At 39.0% G+C, this 19,863-nt stretch overlaps 2 protein-coding genes across 4 annotated transcripts in view; one reads left to right on the top strand and one right to left on the bottom strand.

Annotated features, from left to right (window-relative positions):
• slit2 (slit homolog 2 (Drosophila)) overlaps positions 1 to 13,677 on the top strand; it is a 103,375-nt gene extending 89,698 nt beyond the window's left edge. For both annotated transcript variants that reach the window (XM_088004502.1, XM_088004506.1), the window contains 11 exons: positions 729 to 853; positions 1,059 to 1,156; positions 3,064 to 3,203; positions 6,368 to 6,461; positions 6,647 to 6,784; positions 7,504 to 7,744; positions 8,719 to 8,849; positions 8,932 to 9,086; positions 9,608 to 9,959; positions 10,045 to 10,259; positions 11,679 to 13,677. In XM_088004502.1, the coding sequence (XP_087860628.1) occupies positions 729 to 853; positions 1,059 to 1,156; positions 3,064 to 3,203; positions 6,368 to 6,461; positions 6,647 to 6,784; positions 7,504 to 7,744; positions 8,719 to 8,849; positions 8,932 to 9,086; positions 9,608 to 9,959; positions 10,045 to 10,259; positions 11,679 to 11,935 (1,946 nt within the window). In that variant the 3' untranslated portion in view covers positions 11,936 to 13,677. The remainder of the gene's footprint in view (positions 1 to 728; positions 854 to 1,058; positions 1,157 to 3,063; positions 3,204 to 6,367; positions 6,462 to 6,646; positions 6,785 to 7,503; positions 7,745 to 8,718; positions 8,850 to 8,931; positions 9,087 to 9,607; positions 9,960 to 10,044; positions 10,260 to 11,678) is intronic.
• Positions 13,678 to 14,767: 1,090 nt separating this feature from the next.
• On the bottom strand, positions 14,768 to 16,745 carry LOC106914212 (intelectin-like). 2 transcript variants are annotated; one of them, XM_088004517.1, is made up of 7 exons: positions 16,664 to 16,745; positions 16,439 to 16,582; positions 16,035 to 16,282; positions 15,390 to 15,548; positions 15,185 to 15,302; positions 14,995 to 15,098; positions 14,768 to 14,911 (listed from the first exon to the last, which is right to left on the bottom strand). In XM_088004517.1, exons 1-7 carry the CDS (start codon positions 16,743 to 16,745, stop codon positions 14,768 to 14,770), a joined length of 999 nt encoding a protein of 332 aa, XP_087860643.1. The 2 variants fall into 2 exon arrangements, with proteins under 2 accessions (XP_087860643.1, XP_014836328.2); XM_014980842.2 differs by having other exon boundaries at positions 16,655 to 16,745.
• Positions 16,746 to 19,863: the final 3,118 nt, after the last annotated feature.

A 19,863-nucleotide genomic window follows, 5' to 3' on the forward strand; every position in this document is an offset into this window, starting at 1 on the left:
TCCCTCCAAACCTTGGTTCCTGAGTTTGAGATTGTCCAAGCCCCGTTTTCCTCAATCTTACTACCCGACCCAAACTGAACCACTTTGTTTCCCCCTTACCCCTGATGTTGTTCCGATCACTGTGACCTCTAGCTGTTAAATGTTGATATTCTGTCATTAGAGTTAGGGATATACTTGTCACCTGTTTCAAAAATGGTCCTGCACAGAAAATACCAGCTTTTTTTGTTTTTCTCTTCATTGCGAAAAGGATTCGCTCGCCTCTTCAAATCATTGAATTCAGAAGTGCATTAAACCCAACAAGCAGACATGCAGACTGCTGTAGCAAGCATCCAGGAAGGAACGGTTCGCTCGTAGGAGTTCAGCTTGACATCTTATCAAGAAATCTGCTTCTAGCAGCTAAATCTTTTTTTTTTCTTTTACAATGTTGGGTTTAAAGGCATTTTTCATTTCACTTTAATTGATTAATGTATGCTTTATTTGCAAAACTATTCTTTAAGCAGCAACTGTTGCACCAAGTTTATTACTGAAATCATAATGGCATTAAAAATAATTTGAAGGAAGAATGACAAACCTTCATTTTGTCTGTGCAAGGCCATAAAAATGTCCAGCGACGAAAGTGTGTGTAAATCTCTGTATTCCCACCTACTCCACATGCCTAAGACTGAAATGTTTTTGTTAATAATGTTTGTTGTGTGTGTGTTGTGTTTGTGGGTTGGTGCCTCATGCAGGCCCGGTGGATTTGAGTATCCAGGCCAAGTGCGACCCCTGTCTGTCCAGCCCCTGTAAAAATGACGGCACCTGCTCCGGTGACCCTGTGCACTACTACCGCTGCACTTGCCCCTATGGATTTAAGGTACTCACATTTTGTTAGTTATGATGTATGTTACACAGAAGCAGAACCATTTGTCTTTAATTAAGTAAACAATGCATGCACAAATAGTTTTTGGAAGAGAGAAGATAACAAAATTGTATTCTTAACACTTTGCAGTCAAAACTTGTTTACTTGAAAGTCTGATGTTCATTGGAGCCACAGATTTAATCACTGTGCATGTCTGTAGGGACAAAACTGTGAGGAGCCTATTCATGCCTGCATCAGTAATCCCTGCCAGAACAGTGGGACCTGCCATCTGAAGGAAGGAGATGGAAGCCACTTTTGGTGAGATACTTTCAAAATTCTTTTTTTTTTCTTCCACATTTAGTATGTTTTTGCTGGAGCTACTTAATTTTAAAGTTGAGCTGAGTTGGTAGCACTGCTGCCTTGAGGCAAGAAGACCCTGGACTTTAATCCCGACAGGAGCCTATCTGCATAGCTGGCATGTTCTCTCCATGCTAACATGGGTCTTCCAGTTTCTTCCCTCCAACCGCCCAAAGACATTTATGTTAGTTTAATTGTTCTCTCTAAATTGGCCTTAGGTCTGACTGTGTGTGTGCATGGTTGTGCGTCCCTGTGATTGCCTGGTGACCGATCCAGGTGTACCTGTCTCTCACCCACCGAGTGCCGGAAACAGGCATAAAGTGACCTGTAAGGATTAAGATGGGACATAACATGGAGGATTACAGAGGAACTGCTCATGTAACAAACATGAAATCACCATTTTCCAAAGACCATTAATTCAGTGCTTGCAGCAGTAGAGCATTAGGTGGCTTTATATGAATATTAACTGCAAGATGGATTTTTAATGAAAGAAAAATGTAAATCCTTCACCAAATTAATGCAAAGGCTACATATGATTGCTTTCCTGTAATAAGTCTTGGAGATAAACCTCTGTAGAAATATTGGAAATCAAAATCTGACACCCTTTTTTTATCAGGTGAATCCTAAAAGCACAAATTTTTGTCTAGGATTGTCTAGGAGAGTATTTCAGCCATGATAGGAAGAAAACTTGAATGCTTTCTAATAGAATAGAATAGAAATAGAAATAGACTGTACTGTTCCTTAGTGGGGACATCCAGGTGTACCAGCAGAACTGGCAAGCAATTCAAAGCATGTACATTAACACAGACAGACAAAAGCTGCTATAATAGTTTTGTGTCTGAACACAAATGTGGATATTCATTGGATATAAAACACAATGAAATCCTCAGTCATTGTCTCTCCACTAGTAACAGGAGCTACTAACTCATTCTGTTATTTCTTAGTACCTTTAAAATTCAAGCTCACTAAGGCCCAATGAAGAAATCTGATTATCAAGTGATAAAGTGCCATCAGGAGGCAAGCTAGATAATTAGACAAACCTTAAAATCGCTTCTCTTCTTGTCTCCTCTTTGTCTCCTCTTTGTCTCTTCCTCTTAAACATTTCTGTCTTTGTTTGATTTTTTTTAAAAATAGTAATTTGAATATATTCGTTCTGAAGTGCTATTGCTGGCTGTAATGAGATATCATCCAGCAGAGCGTGTAATGCATAAAGAGCTCTTGATTAAGCCTATAATATAGCAATCTGCGTGTGTGTGTGTGTGTGTGTGTGTGTGTGTGTGTGTGCGTGCGTGCGTGCGTGCGTGCGTGCGTGTGTGTGCGTGTGTGTGCCTAAACTGAGACGTAGTTACTTAGCGGAGAGACATTACCATTTGTGACACAGATCTCTGGAGTAAAGGTGGCTGTCTTACTTTAATATAAGTAAGCTAGGTGCTCTTGTCACATGAAACCAAAATGAAACTCTCTGACATGGCCACATATCCTGTTGTATAGTTGGACACATCTCAATGGAGAAACATGGTAGTGGTGGTGTCATGCTGTAGGGACGTGTTGCCTCAGTTTTGACAGGGAATCTGGTCGGAGTTGATGGGACTGAAAACAGATGCATGCCACATTTTCATTTTGTGGAAAAAGTTTTCCTTCCATTTCATAGTTAAGTTCTACTTTGTGTCTTATGGTAATAATGTGACAAAATGAGTTGTATGAATAAATTACAGGTACGCAGCCATTAGTCACTTTGGGCATTCATAGAAAATAACTCAACTGTTATGAATCACAAATGTATTATCATCTGTATGTTGTTGTGTGTGTAATTTCCTTTTTTTTTTACTCATGATTGATTGATTGTACGACTTGATGTGTAACTTCAGGTGTGTGTGTCCGGAGGGCTTCGAAGGCGACACGTGTGAGATCAACATTGACGACTGTGAGGACAACGACTGTGAGAACAACTCCACCTGCGTGGACGGAATCAACAACTACACCTGCATGTGCTCACCAGAATACACAGGTAACACGTCGCTTTCAAAGACCTTCCTCCCTTAATGGATCTCCATTTATTTATTTATTTATTTAGCTGCATTTAATTAGTTAAATGATCTCAAACACAAAAACACTGGAGATATTTTCAGACTGTGCAACAGTCTCACAAAACTGATAGATTCTACTTTCTAAATTATAAAAGATTTAGTTGTTTTTTTTAATAGATTATCTGCTTCAAGGTAATATTATATATTTCACGTGCCTCTTATGTAAATCACCCATAGAAGTTAAATATTAAAACCAACAAACCTTATTCATACACTTCTATTTAGAAGTTCCTACAAAGCCATCAATATCTTATAATTCTGAGCTTTTAATGATGCATTTTCAGAAGTGAAATGATTTTAAAACGTACAGTTTTGAATCAAAATATAGTTTTTGACTCAAAATATGTACTGAACTACAAGAAAACTGTTTCAAGGTGAAAACATCATCTAAAATCACTGCATGGTGGTGGTAGTATTATGCTGAGGTATTGTTTTGCCAGTGCGTGACTAAGTGGATGGGATCATTAAGAGGGAGAACTAGACTGACTTTCTTCATGTTCACCTCCAAACAGCAGCTAGTTGATTGAAACTTGTGGAAAAGCTCATATTATCCTTTTAGACGGGTCAGGTCGTGCTTTTTGCACAGGAGCATTCAGACAAATATCTGTGAGGAAATCTGTGCAGGTTTTATCCTACATGTTTTATCTAAAGACATTAGACAAAGTTTACAACAATCCAAACTTCTTTGCCCAGTTATTGCTTTTTTTTTTTTTAAATCTGTGAAATTGTATTTTCTGCCCACACCTCAATAAAGAACATTTTTAAAAGATCAATAAAAGTCCCCAAATATTCTGAAACCTGTACAAATGACGAGGCAATAAAAACCTCTGGTGAGAGCTTATGTAACTGTCTTTATTTTATTTCTGGTCTGTCGCAACACGTTCGTCTGCTTTTGCAATGTGCTGATCATCTCTGACTGCTAACCTTTGTGGCGCTGTTCTCTCTCTGTCTTTGGATGTTTGTTTGCTGTCTTCTCTCTCCTGTCTTGCTTTTCTTTTTTTTTCATCTGTCATCTTTCTTTGTGGTTGCAGCTGCTACCAATGAGGTGGAGAGAGGTTAGTCTGTTCTTCTCTGTGTCCTTCTTGTCCCTCTCTTCTTCTTTACTTCCTCCGACACCATCCCTAACTTCAACCGTCCCCTGTGCTTTATGTCCACAACCCACAGAAATGTCACCCACAGCAGAACAGATTGCTCAATGTGTGCAAAGCTGCCTGTTGGCAGCAGTAAAGCAGTGCATTTGTGTGCTTTTGAGATCTTTTTTTTTTTTAGGGTGGAACAGTAGAGAAGTGTGTCACAATTGGTTGGTTGCTAGTTTTGGTTTGTTTTATCTTTTTTTTTATTTAAGTATTTGGTATCTAGCAGTGAAAGAAAGACAAGTTCCATAAAAGCTCCGAATTTTCTGTTTTCTATTCAGACTTACATGCATAAGAGAAATAAACCTGAAATGATTTCTAAATTTATTTCCTCACTTTGCCCTGTTACAGCCACAGGGCATAATTGTGAATTAGGAGAACAATGAATTATTTTCATTGTTTTCCAATTATTTTTAAATAAAAATCTGAAAAGTGGGGACCACCCCGGTCTCCAGATTCTGCAACCTGTAGGAAATCATCCCTACGGTAAGATGCTGCCACCACATTTTATGTGTGTTTGTGGTGATTTGCAGTATTACTTTTCTACTAGAAATTGTGTTATTTGTACTTTAAATAAATTTTGTTCCCCATGTCTACTTTGGCTCCTACTTGCCTTCTTGGCTTTTTCTGGATTTTTCATGACCTTTTGTAGCAACGGCTTTTCTATTTTTTAGTTTATCAACAGCAGATATGTGAAGTGCACAGTTAACATTTGTTCCGTCAATAAATGCCCCACCTGAAGTTTTAATTTCTGCATCTCCCACGAAGTTAATATGTGAAGAGTAATGCTTTTCTTGACCCACCAGTCAGCTTAGATTGACAAACATTTCTTCGAGGGTCCACAATACTAATTATATCTCAAGTGATATTAAACTCTAGGCTGTTGTTTTTATAACCCTACAACTTCTCCAAAACTTTAGTCCTGACATTCTTTCTGCTTTGCAATTATCAGCCTAGTTGTGTTTGTCTTTCACATAAAGTCTTAATAAAACACATTAAAGTTTGTGGTTGTAACATGACAAAATGTGGAAAAACTTCTGGGGGTATTTTTGGGAGACGCTGTACTCTGATTGTCTTCTACAACAAATCAAACTGATGACAACTGAACCGAAGAGCTCTGATTATTACCGTGCACGTATTGAGTCCTGGGACTTGAGTGGCTGCTACTCTGACGGAGATGTGTAGGAAAATATCCAAGTTGTTGATGTAACATCCTGACATTCAGATCAAAGTCTGATCAAGCATCTTCAGAAAAGACCCGTTTCGCATTTCCGTACTGTCTCAGCGGACCCGAGGGGATCTTGTCAATGCCTCTCCCAAATTAAAGCATGTTCTGGAAGAGCCGTGCATATTCGAACGGAAAAAAAAACGCAGTCGGCGTTCATGCAGTGTACCTAGTATTTACCTCACAGTTATGTGGTCATTTTTACTTAGAAATAATGTTAACTTTCCAAATATTGCTTTTTCTAAATAATCTACAGTATTTTCTGAACACTTGAGAAGCATAAATACACATACACATGCATAGGCTCTCACAGTTCCCCACAGAGCTGGGTAATTATTCCCTCACTGGACCCTCTGCTGCCAGGAGTATTGGATTATTCCCCGGTGCCTCATCAGGGATTCACTTGACTTCTAATGATCAGGACACACTCTGGAATATCATCTGTAATATGACATTTTACACAATGAGATCATTTATCAGACCACTGTGTTGGTCCTGGCCACAAGAGAGCCATCCATTATTAAAGCGAACACCCATACGACACACAAACACACTCACACACACACACACACACAAGACATGCTTTGCTGTATGTAATTCTGATGCAAAGAATGTAATAAACACCGTAGATCAACTTGTAGAATAAAAATGTCCATCATATTATAGTTTGATTTTACCCTGGAAAATGAAGCTTGTTGATGTCATTTGTGTATGTGTGTGTTTCTAGGGGAGTTGTGTGAGGAGAAACTGAACTTCTGCACCCCAGAGCTTAACCCGTGTCAGCACGACTCAAAGTGCATTTTGACCCCTCGGGGATACAAGTGAGTGGATCGTGCAGCTGTTCATGCACATGCGCAGAGTTGCTGTTTTGTTCTGCAGCTTTGGAAATGCACAGACATAAAGGGACTGAATGATGCTTTCATGCAGGAAGCTAAAAAGTAGCTTGAACATTGTTTGTGGTATAGGCCGTGAAATAGTTTAACAGAAATCTTTCCACTCGTTTTAGGTGCGAGTGCACTCCCGGGTATGTAGGTGAGCAGTGTGAGCTGGACTATGACGACTGTGAAGAGAACAAGTGTCAGAATGGAGGTCATTGCATTGATGCCGTGAACGGATACACCTGCATCTGTCCAGAGGGATACAGGTAAAGAAAACGTCTCCACAATGCAAATTATCTTCACTGCCATTAACCGTGTTATACTCTGTGGCTAAGTTCACACTGCAAGCCTTCATGCTCAAATCTGAGTTTTTGTGAAATCTGATTTTTTTTTTTTTTTTTTTTCATGGTTGTTCACATTTCTGTGGTCGCATTTGAACAGACCAGATGCATTTCTGATTTATAGCCGCATATCAAAGTCTCCTGGGTTGCATTTGTAAAAATCTGATCTGTGTTTAGACTGTCATGAAAAGATCAGATACATCTGGTTTGGGTGACTTCAGGCTGCAGTGTGAACGTAGCTTATGATGCATATCAATTTTTGTCAACTCTGTACTGGGATGTTTCTAAAGTTTTTCCCAACAGTGTTACCGATTCTGTTTTTGCTGTTTTTTTACCTGCTAAATCTAAATCTCTTGCATTATTGGTACCCTGAGCATGTTCTTTCTTTTGCTCCCACCTACACTCAATTCCCTTTTTAGACTTTTTAAAAATTAATAAGAACAATAAAGGATCCGATATTAACTAGCCTTGTGAGTCGATACAGGCCTATGATCACCTTGCTTGGTGAGTCAGGAGTGTAACAGAGGCAGAATAAGTTCATTTTTTTGTGTTTTGTGAAGAGAAGCTACTTTTTACACAAAAACTGAGAGCATTTTCAAGCCGTGGTCCTACGTGTAATGTACTTGTCAACATGCATGTTGCAGTGGGCTGTTCTGCGAGTTCACTCCCCCAATGGTCCTCCCTCGAACCAGTCCCTGTGACAACCACGACTGCCTAAATGGAGCTCAGTGCGTTGTTGTGGGAATGGACCCACGCTGCCAGTGTCTCCATGGATACGAGGGCGAGCGTTGTGAAACGCTCGTGAGCGTGAACTTTGTCAACCGGGAGTCCTACCTGCAGCTTCCCTCCAACCTCCTCTCACCACAGACCAACATCAGCTTACAGGTAGACGCCGCTCTTTTCATTTTATTACTATTTTATGTTCCATTTACATATCTTTACTGTTGCTCCAAATATCCATGGGCATTTTGTCTTAGGGAGAAAGATGCATCTAAAATGTATTAAAAGATACTGAATGGTAAATGAACCAAATTATTAGTTTAACCTAAAAACTATTTCTTAGCATTGCCTGTGTTTAAACAGCCTTAATACTCCTTAGCATGTTTAGATTTTGTCACATTACAACTGCAAACTTTCAAATATTTCATAAAGCAAAGTAGTTTGTGTTTTTTAAGTTTAAAAAGATTACGTAGATTTTAAGTTTCTGACAGCAAAAAGTGTGGTGAGCATTACTATTTTACAAAAAAATAAATGAAATGCAGCTAATGTCTTTACTGTAGGGACAAAATTATAGACACGTTTTAACCAGGGTGATGTTATGAGTCAGTATCCCAAGCTTTGAACATTTAGCAGAACACAGTTTAACCCGTGGAGAGGGTTTGGCGCAGCTGCAAACCTTCCAAAAAGTGGTTAGCAAACTGGGTGACAAGAGCCTTAATTGGGAAAAAATACTTTTGAGTGGTAAAAAAAAAAGCCAGCAAGCCTCTTACTTCAATTACATACTAACTGCAGAGATCCAAGTCACTTTGGTCTTTATGCTAAACTAACATTGAACATCAGTCTGAACAAACAGTCCACACAATGAGAAATGGCGGTGTTAGCATCATGCTAGGTGGATTGTTTTCTTCAGCAGCAGCTGGGAATTTGGTCAAAGATGACCCACAGAAACGATCATTAAAATAAACCCAATTTGTAGTTGTGACATGACTTAAAATGGAAAACTTCAACAAGTGTGAATATCTTTGCAATGTGCTGTAATTAATAATGACTGTGAAATTTCCAAAGTAATATAAACGCAGGCTTTATGTTTTACTGCTGCAAGAAATGTCATTGACAGCTACGTCCACCTGTGCTTACAGATTGCTACTGATGAGGACAGCGGCGTCTTGTTGTACAAGGGTGACAATGACCACATCGCAATGGAGCTGTACAGGGGACGTCTCAGGGTCAGCTACGACACTGGGTCCTACCCGCCTTCTGCGATATACAGGTTTTTGCTCAAAAACATGTCTGACATCCAGAGACTGTAATATGAGAGATGTTGCCTCAGTTTCTCTCTCTCTCCTTCTCAGTGTGGAGACGGTGAATGATGGTAGTTTCCATTCTGTGGAGTTAGTAGCAGCTGACCAGACGTTGTCGCTGTCCATTGATGGCGGACCCCCCAAATCCATCGGCTCCATCAGCAAACAGTCCACGCTCAACCTAGATTCCCCACTTTACCTGGGAGGTAGGAACTCACACCGTCTGTCTGTGAATGTCAGGAAGAGTCACTGATCTAACAACTTACTGCATGAATAACATCACAAGATAAATAACAATAACTGCTGGTAATAACAAGACAGTTTATCAAAACCAAGGTACAGTTGATTTTAGAATTAAAACCAACAAACGATGTCTCTAAACTAAAAGTTTGGTTGAATTACCAATGGGCCGCTGAGAGGCTTCGCTCTCCTAAACAGAGGACTAACCCCCAAACAAAGAACTTCATATCATTTTATTTACATCCACTGTTTTGGTATTCTGCTTATTTTACAGGCGCACTGGAGATGTTTAGATTATCCCCAGCTCTGTGGTCTGGATTGTCCCATATTTATAACATTGTGTCACACATGGCTCGATACTTGGATGTGTGATATTGCTTTTGTATCTAGTGCCCCTTAATTTAACTCTTATTTAGCAAAAATTGCTTTCCATTTAATGCAGATTGTAGTCAGATTTTAGATCCACCTGTGGCGATTCTCTGTACAGGAATGCCAGAGCAGGCATCGGCTTCTGGCGGCCTTTCTGCACTGCAGCTCAGCTCCGGAGGCCGTAACGGCACCAGCTTCCACGGATGCCTCCGTAACCTCTACATCAACGGAAAGCTCCAGAACTTGGGAGCCGGGCATGACCAAAGCTCTCCAGGTCCAGAGACTTTGCGGAGCTACAGACAGTGGCTGGGAAACGGGGTGGAACCAGGCTGCCAGCCGTGCCAGAGGGGTGCCTGCGTCCAAGGCGACTGCCACCCAACGGGTCACCAAGGTTTCACCTGTACCTGCCATCCCGGGTGGACAGGGGCTCTGTGTGACCAGCAAGTTAGCAATCCCTGCGATGGAAACAAGTGAGTGCGATTCAAGGTTCTGCAGCATATTGAAAATAAACTAGCAAAGTCTTATTAATACTCAATGTTATTCCCATCATTACAGGTGTATTCATGGTACCTGCCTTCCAATCAACTCCTACTCCTACTCCTGCGTCTGCCAGCCTGGTTTTGCTGGTGTTCTCTGTGATGCGCAGGACCTGGATACAGCTAACCCCTGCAGCCTGTCTCGCTGCAAACACGGCAAATGTCGAGTGTCAGGCCTGGGTAAAGCATACTGCGAGTGTAACAGCGGATACACAGGGGAGGCATGCGACAGAGGTCAGTAAAATTGTAATAATAATCATTACAAAACATATAAGTATGCATGCGATTGCTAACCAGAGATTGTTTGTCCAATAACACCCTAATGACCCCTTTTTATTGAAGGCATTTCTTTTAACTAAACTTCTTCTAATCCAATCTTACTCAAATGTCTTAAATTGTGTCTAACGTTGTTTCTTGCTTCTGTACTAACTCTGCTAACATTTCCACTTTTTAAACTTAGCATCTTCAGAGCTTCCTCTTAATCCCACGCGGGGGGCTACTCAGGTGAGATGACGTGTAACCATATTGTCATCTTGAACTAGTTTGTTCTCGATTCGCCGAGCATATAAAATATAATATTTAGTTCCAGTAGGACATTTAATCTAAAACTAAAGATTAAATGTGATGTTTAAAGAACATTCTTGATACAAAATGTTTAATTCACCAGTGTTATAAATAGTGTATAAAGATTCCAGAGCATTGCTTATAAACCCGAAACTTTGCAGACGTAAGGGTTAATTTTCTTTTCTTTTTGTTACAGTTTTTCAGTTCTTTGTATCAAACCTTTTTCACAGCAAACACAATATTGCCAAAAACATTTACTTACTCCTTCAAATCCTTGAGTTCTAGTGTCCTCGTTGTGTAAATCCAGTATCTGCGATGACATTTGTGAAAGAATGGGTAGCTTTATGGAGCTCTGTAAATTTCAGGATCATAATGAATGGATGGCACCCGTGCAAATCGCATAATTTTCTTGCTGCCAAACATTCAGTGTTTGCATCATTCACTCCATTTAACAAATGTCATTGTTAATTCACAAACACATTCTGTTTTTTACTACACTTACTAGACAGGTGAAAATGGAGCAGGAAGAAGGAAAAAATCTTGTATCAACCTGCCCTTTTCTCAGTCGTTGCGGAATCATTTCTTTATGGTCGTCTTTTACGTTTTTTTAAGACTTAATGATTTGTTTTCTTGTAATGTGTTTTGAACTTATTTACAGTAGAGCGTTTTCTCAATTCCCCATCCAAACTGTTCTTTAGTTTTACTCCGTGCACTGAAACACACATTTGTTTTAAAGTAGTACACACTGTTTTACTTTTGAAATTGAAATTGTTCTTCCTTTTTGTTACTTGTACCACTTCATCTTAAGACAAAGAACTTTTGGAAATTTATTGGCAACAGTACCTTTCTAGCTTTAAACATAACTAATGGCATTTTAAAATTAGCCAAGTCCCTTAGTTTCAAGATATTTGATTTAATAGACAATTTATCACTATGTTCTCTAGAATTCACTGAATATAAAATTCTCACAGCTTTCTTTTGTGTCGCATACAGAATAGCGTTGGTTTAACTCTGCTCCTGCAGGCGTACAGTAGATAGGTGTGCTTCCTTAGAAAACTCTGGGTGACTTAATGCCGTATTTTGTTGCAGAGGTGGCCTGCCGAGGGGAACGGGTCAGAGATGTCTACCAGAGACAGCAGGGCTACGCGGCGTGCCAAACCCAGGAGAAGGTCTCCCGTCTAGAGTGTCGAGGCAGCTGCCCGGGGGGAGCAGACGGACAGGGCACCTGCTGCACCCCCCTCCGTAGCAAACGCAGGAAATACACCTTCCAGTGCACTGATGGGTCTTCTTTTGTCCAGGAAGTGGAAAAGGTTGTCAAGTGCGGCTGTACAAAGTGTTCTTCGTAAAACAAAAGAGAAGTTCTTTTTTTTTTGTTGTTGACAGAGCTCCTGCCATCCTTACCTGATTGCTCATCTGTTCGTGTTCCCTGTGAGGAAATTCTCCACACCCCAGGAGTATTATTCCCCAGCACCCTGATTTTTTGTTTTTTAAAAGCCCCCCAAAAAAGTAAAAGAAAAAAAAAAGCAAAAGAAAAACACAAGAGAAACAAATAAAAAAAAAATAGCTACCTTTCCTGTCAGTGCTGGACTGATGACCGATGCTTCCTCTGGGGGGATTTTGAATTGTATTGTAAAGTACAAAAGCAGACTTATTTTTATTATGAAGTGGGGAAAAAGACAAAAAAAGAAAAACATTGTTCTTCATCTACTTCTTTTTGTTGGTCGTGATAGCTCCAGTGGTGCCACAATGTTTTTATTCCCTGGAGAAGCGGCGGCTCATCACTTTACAGTAGACGTCCTGCGTCCCGTCTCTGAGTTGTGCATCTTTTGGAGTAACTGTAAATGGTAGTACTACAGACTCACCACTAGGAGGAGCTGCCTTAAAGCATGGCACGGTGTGGGCAGCGGTTACCCCCCACATACACACAAACGCAACTCAGAAACCACCACAGGCTCCATCAGCAGACCTGCTGAATCCTCTGTGACTGTGTGCATGATCGTACACACAGCTGCGTCCAATCTCCTGGCTCTTTTTGCGGCTACTGAACGACGACAACAACAACACACACACACACAGAGACACACACATGCACCTGCAGAAAAAAAAACTGGTCAACCACACAGCTCTCTGTTTGTGTACCCCCACCCCCGAGTCATGAATGACAAGTATTTATTGTATCATAAATACATGTACTTATTCACTAGATTCCCCATGTATCAGCCTGAGTCTTTTAATATATATTAATTTATATTTGTCCTTATTTTTGTATTAAAAAGACATACTCTGTCAAGATAGCTGACTAACAAAAATGGTGTCCTTTATTTTTGGTGTAAGAAAAGTTTTGTTTTGTTTTTGATCACTGAAACATTTTGTGCTTGCCAGAGACCTTAGTTACATTTTAATCTGCAAATGTGACGTGAAGACATTGTATATTTTTGTCGCGTTTCCTGAGAGTTTGTACTGTGCCATTACCAGAAGGTTCTTTATATTAGAGTATAAATGTATAGATTTCCCCACCTATGTACTCCACACAGACTTTGTGAGTAGCATTGACCCTAGCGGATGCATAGAGAACTCTTTTTACCTTTTTAACAAATTTAAAACATACTGTGACTTTTTTCTAAATGAAACTACTTTGTTAGCCCCTTTGGTCTCAGATGTTAACATGTTGCTGCTAAGTTTTTTGTACCGTAGACTTGGATCCTGATCTGTATGTTATATAGAGCTTCCTGCTCCTTCCTGTTTGGGGCTGCCTTGTGTAACAGATGAATATGACCCCCTCACTCCTCCATCAACTCCTCTCCACATGTACATTGTGCTTTATATTCTCCCTCTCTCTTCATCCCTAGACTAATGTCAGTTTCCTGACTGATGTTTGTTTATTAAACACAATATTTACCTCACACTTCTCATCTTTTCCCTTCTTGTTGCCAAGCTCTGCGTGAGAGATCATCCCCGCAACTCATCGAAGACAATTATTGCAAATTGGAACCCATGGTAGGATTTGTTATGTTTGGTTTTATTCTCACTGTACTTCTTTTTCATCACCTGTTAAATATTTTGTAACATTAAAACATTTTACCCTGTTTCTCTGTTCTTAATCCCTTACAAGTGTATTGAAAAACCTCTGACTCTACATTTTATAAAATTACAACCACAACCATATTAAACTGCGTTTAATATATTTTATTATATGTGATGGATAAACACAAGTAGTGCATAGCTGGGAAATCATTTGGAAAGTCTTTTTGGTTTTGTCTGTCAAGTTGTGTCCGTTATTCTGTGCAAATTAGCTCAGTGTACTGGAAGCACAGTATTTCTGAAAAGCAATTTTCTGGATTTGTTGAAGTTCCTCAGTTGAATTTAGATATTTGACATTTTACTTGAATATGCTTTGACTCTCACATCGTAATAATGCCACTAAGATTTGTACAAGAGTTTGCATGTTCAGGATGATGGGGAGTAAGTTTTTCACCACAGGTAGAGTTTTTGAGTTATGTTATTTGTAATGTATCATTAGATACTTGGCAGCAATCACCCAGAACATCACTAGTAAAGATGTGTAAAGAAAAAAAATTTGTTGCAGTAGCATAATCTGGCACAGAAGCTTTGTAAAAAAAAAAAAAAAACATCTAGCCATTGTTTTTTTAAATCCTGTTTGACTTTCTTTACATTTGCATGTTTATTCCCAAAAAGGTTTCTGTTTTTGTTGTAGCACAAAATTGAACAACTTCTGATGAACTTGTTTTGCTGCTCAAGGCTCATCAAAAATCTCTTTAAATACACTCAGACATCTGAAAAAACATAAAGTAACATTTTCTATTGAAAATACAGCAAGTTTTTCTACAATACATAGTTTGAAGGTACTTTACATCTCTTCCAATGAATCTGTTTAATTCTTATCAGCACAAGCTTTATGCATATGCTTAATTATGACTTTATTTAAGTTCTCAGGGGTCAGTCTTTACTTGGAGCATTATATATTTATTTATATATTTATTTTCATCTATAGGTATCCAATATGTTGTTTTCTCTTTAATTTTCTCACTGCTACCTGTTTAAATCGGCCCAAACCTTCATCTATATATTTTTAAATGCGCTGTACTGTAGTGCCATCTACTGGTGAGCTGTTTAAATCTAGTTTAAATCCAGCTCACCAATCAATCTTCTGTTTTACCTCAGCGGTAAAACAGAAGGACAGCAGACTCAGTCATCTCCTTGGAGGCACTCCAGCCTTGATCTCTTCCCAGCCTGTCCCAGTCAAAAGATGGAAAATCTCCACACTGGTCCGGGTGGAAATATCCTCCTCCTCCTATGCAGTACTGGACGTACAAAAACACAGGATTGTTACATCGTGCATCATCTGAATAGCAGCAGACTCAGACAGAAAGCTGTTGAGACTCACATGTTCAGAGTTGCACCCTCTGGGTTTGACCCCAGAGCAGATAGCCATGGCTCCTCGCTCATTGTTTATAGCTCTGAATGTGATGAAGCCTGGATCAAACTCGTCTTTTTTGTGGAACAGAAATAACACAATGTAAAGCTTAAGTGTTCAGTTACATGGAATCAAAAAGGTTTTTTTTTATTCCATTTACTTCTTGACTTTGGTCCATATAAATTTCTGGTGGACTCCCTGTTTCCGTGGTCATACACAATGGGAATCGCTGGTCCTCTGTTGGAGCACGAGCCAATGTTGTACCTTACTGGAAATTGCTGCAAAAATGTAACAAATTTGTCATTAATGCACATAGACTAGTAGGAACATCAGAAACAATTTCAGTTTTGGCTGTTGTGCCTTACCTTAAACAGATTGAAGAGATTTCCCCCATAAAGACGGAGGAAGTTGTTTTCAGTGTGGTAGCGGAGAATAGCTGCCAGGTTCCAGTGCTCCATCGGGAAGTTGTTGGGAACGTGCCACACAGACACGTCTTTAGCAGCAATGTCGTAGTAACCTGGATTCTGGAAACACAAGCTGCGTCTGTCATTATGGCATGGGAGGAGTTTATGGGATATACAAACACAAAATACTGCATAATTGTCAAGCAACAATTAAGGACTTTATGTTTTATCAATTAAGACTAAAAAGTGTGACGTGTTGATCCTACTTTACTCTAATAACTAATAAAAACTGCTTTGTGTTTATATATCATATAAAATACCAATAAAATACATATAACTCCATAATTTAAATATGACTATAGAGCATAGCACTATAAATTCTGACTAAATCAACCCCATTCAGTGCTTTCAAAGCCAGTTGGATAGTGTTAATGGTTAAAAGTTTCCAGTCAGTGCAGAGGAGTCCAAGTCGCATATCAGCAGGGAAAAAAGTCCTACTTTTTGCTACATTCTTACACAAGCAACAGGGCTGTAGGGAAATATAATGTTGAGAATATTCAGTCTGCTTTCTGAAGTACTGTTCTTCCTCAAGAATGTCCTGCGCACCTTGTAATCATCAGATGTGGCACTCTCTACTAAACCGAAGGTGTTTCTGTTGGACCAGTTTCCATCTCCATCCGGCAGATTTGGATTGTTACCCTGCTGACTGGACCAGCGGTCCCCCACAGTGCATCTTCCATAAATGCTGTTTTCATGGACACTGGCCACCAGAGTCCAGCCGCCTCCAGCAGTGTTCATGTCGCAGAAAGTCTGATACTTCATCCCATTAGCTGTGGTCAGGTAGTATATCCCATCTGGAGACATGACACCAAGTGACTCATAATGTGATTTTCTTATTGCTGGCTGTTTATTGTAAACATGCTCTGGAAGTTATTACATTTTAAATAAAGTAAAAATAAAAATGTTTAGGCTTGAGCGGCAAAATACCTCAACAGGTCAAGCATTCCTACCTTCTCGTTCACCATGATTATCCAGGATTTCTTTACAGCTCCATGCAATGTATTTGAATCTGTCGCTCAATGTCCTCAACCGTTCAAAGTTTGTCCTGGTGAGGTTCTCTGTGTCTTCCACAATACCTCCAGGGAGGTCAGTTGCTGAAAATAAAGTCATATTTTAAAAGATGTAAAGGAAATGAATGTTTGAGCAAATGTTTATTCTCATGAGGCACACTGTACCTTCTTGTGTAAAGACATGTATAGGCGATCCATGCTCCAAGATCAGAAAAATCCCCAACAATAAGAGTGCGCGGCTAAGCATGTCTGCAGAATAGAATGATTTAAAGTTTGTGAAACAACCACCATTTAATTTTAACCATTAAAATGAAAACAATGCAAAACTTTTTCTCCAAGAGGACAACAAGGCTTACATAGAGTAAAAAAATGTAAAGAGTCATACCTGTTTCCTTATGCACTTTAGCTGGAAAACAACTGAAACGTATTCCTCAGATTGTTGTCAGTCATTCCTCTCAGATGTATACTGGTAACCATATATAGCTGGTTAATGGTCACACATATATGACTATATATGTGTGTGTGTGCAAGCTAATCTTTGTACTTTGAGTAATGAGCTTTTGGCAGTCACCTTATTAATTCCTCTGACTTCCTGGAGACAACAGTGTCCTAATTCTGTCAGAGGTCTTATCTTGCTTTGACCCAGTGTCTAACTAGTTTCAAGATACAGTGTTTCTACAGCTTATCATACATTAATATCACTGTCTACTACTGAATGATCGTGTTACCAGTGGCTTATCATGTTGGAACATGCTAAACTGTATCCCCACCTTGAAATGTGATCTGTTAGAGGTCAATATACGTAAAATTCAGGGGGAAAAAACCCAAACAGTAAACGTCAATCCCACTGGAAACATGACCTAGTATATTAAAATCCCATAGACTGGAAACAAACATGGGGAAACATAACAAAAATACCTGAATCTGTTACATTATCCTCCATGCATATATAACTCCACCCAAACTCAAATAAATTGGTCTTCAGAGCTTTGCTGGAATGGATGTGGGGAAAAGGAGTCATTACTCCATATGTGGTGGTATTGTCCAGATGTGAAACTTTTCTGGAATCAAATTGTTAAAGCTGCTTCAATAATGCTTAGTATAAATCTTATTGTTTGTCCAGCCATATGTTTGTTAAGCAATAGAGCTGCTGACTTTCATACCTAAAATGATTATAAATTAGCCAATCTTGTATTTCTTGCAGCAAAATGGACTAAATTGGACCAAAAAGGACTAAAAAGGTTAAATTGCAAAAAAAAATTGTAAATTGTTTTCTAATTGAAAAATTCGTATATGAATTGTATGACATCTTGTGTATGGAAGAAGCTATACATGGCCCAACTGGTATACATGAACAAATTTGGAGCTCTGCTTATATCAAAATATTAAAAAGTATTGTGGCAGGAGATTGACACTGAGCACTTCTAATCCAGAATTATCAGATTATGGATGTATTACAAATGTTCTGTGTGTAAATTGGTCATGTGTCAGGGGACCGTGGTTGTGTAGTGGTGGCTGCATATACAATACTTGTGTTGCATGCGTAGATATACATAAAGCCATCACCCTATTGTCTCTGGGACATGGCCGATATTACAGTTAACCAGTTCATGCATGCATAATGTCTGCAGAATGTGATATGTATGGTATGTTAATACGTATTTAGGTTGAATGGAGCTTTTTGCTATGCTGCAACAGTGTGACCATAAGTTGCACCTAAAGGTGAATGGGAAAGAAAATGATCATTGGATTTTAATTGAACAAATACATCAAAATATGATCTTTAGCCCCCTTTTCTCTGATATTCCTGAAACAAACTGAATGCCACCAACTTCCTTTAGAATTCACCTACTTAAAGTGCCCCACTTTTTAAAAGCAATACGACATAGCTGTCCTATGAACGTCTGAGGTCTGTTAGACAACACAAGTTAATAAACACCATCATTAAGGTCAAGCAACAAAAAAATATGTCACTGATAAAGTTGTGGAGAAGTTTATTAGATTATAAATTATAATTTATAATCTCACCATATAAAGCAATCTTAGTTTCATGGTTTGAAGTTTGTGTGCTGGGTGTGACGTTGCTTACCTCTGCTTCCAGTGAGTGGGAGTGCCTGAGGCAGCTGTTTGCTCTAACGCCCAAGAGCAATCTGCAATGCAATGTCATAAAAACCTGAGTGCTGATCCTTGATGGTACCATAAATTACACCTAATACCAATCCAATGGGATTCCCCCTTTCTGTGCCAACCCCTCTCCTCAAATTGGTAAACCAGCTCCACTCATTCTCAGAACATCAGCTCCATTTTCCCTCAGTTGAACTCACCTTGCCCAAGTTGCACCTCCATTATTTACTTAATAAATGTCAAAACCCTAATTTGGTCTCTGAGAGGTTTCTTAAAATGGGTCCAAAACTGACCCCAAACATGACAATGACAAGCTTTGCTAATCTCAAAACGCTGTTCAATCCATTATGCAATAAAAGTAAAATCCATGGCAGAGCTGCAAGAACTCCAAGACATGGCTTTTCTCACAGGCTGGACAAGAAGAGCATTTCTTAGAGCAGCAATCAAAAGTTTCCATAGCTGGGGAGGTATGGAGAAAATGCATCAATTGTGCTTCTTAACTAGTAGAGCCAAATCCAAAGAAGACTTGCAGATGTAATCTCAGTAAAAGTTGGTTTAACAAAATATCCACTCTGAAAACATACAGTCCTGGGGAGGAGGAATATAAACTTATTTATAAAATAGAAGTATGCATTTTTCTTAACACTTCATAAAACCTGACATGTCAATTTTCTAGTGTTCATAACAATGTTATTGTTTTAGGAAACAATAAAAAAAACCCAGAAAATCGAAATCATACCTTGTTTCTAGAACATTCACCTTTCCAAGAATTGTCATTTATAAACTTGTGTTCTGGATGCAGAGATGGTTTTGCAAAGGCATCCATTCCTGGTTTTAATTCAACACAACGCATTTAAAAATGTTAAGTCTTTCAAGCTGTGTTAATGTTCATCAGAGCAGACGAAGTTTTGAGCCACCAGCAGAGGTCAACAAACACCACGAGGTTTAACTAAAGACAGACAAATTAAATTTGTATGAAGGTATTTTAGAAACTAAACTCCCAAATGCTATAAAAATGTATTTGAAACAAGTTTTTCTTTGTGTATTTATCTTTTGAAAACCTTTCTGAGTATTGCATAAGATAATTATTTTAATTAGTGGAGCTATTACCAAGAATTCACATCATCAGAGTTAGACAAATAATGCTGTTAAATAAATAACAAAACAGACAAAAATGAGACAGAAACAGCCTCAAAAGAATGTCATTAGTTTAAAAGAATTCACTGAAGATATGGGGATAT

Source organism: Poecilia mexicana, unplaced genomic scaffold, assembly GCF_051168715.1.
Source record: "Poecilia mexicana isolate PSO_F unplaced genomic scaffold, ASM5116871v1 scaffold_1, whole genome shotgun sequence".
Lineage (NCBI taxonomy): Eukaryota > Metazoa > Chordata > Actinopteri > Cyprinodontiformes > Poeciliidae > Poecilia > Poecilia mexicana.

Coding starts and splice junctions, on each gene's coding strand:
- LOC106914212 (XM_014980842.2), bottom strand. CDS start 16,745: ATGCTTAGCCGCGCACTCTTATTGTTGGGGATTTTTCTGATCTTGGAG. Junction 16,283..16,438: donor TAATCATGGTGAACGAGAAG/GTAGGAATGCTT, acceptor TCATGTCTCCAG/ATGGGATATACTACCTGACC. Junction 15,099..15,184: donor ATATGGACCAAAGTCAAGAA/GTAAATGGAATA, acceptor TCCACAAAAAAG/ACGAGTTTGATCCAGGCTTC.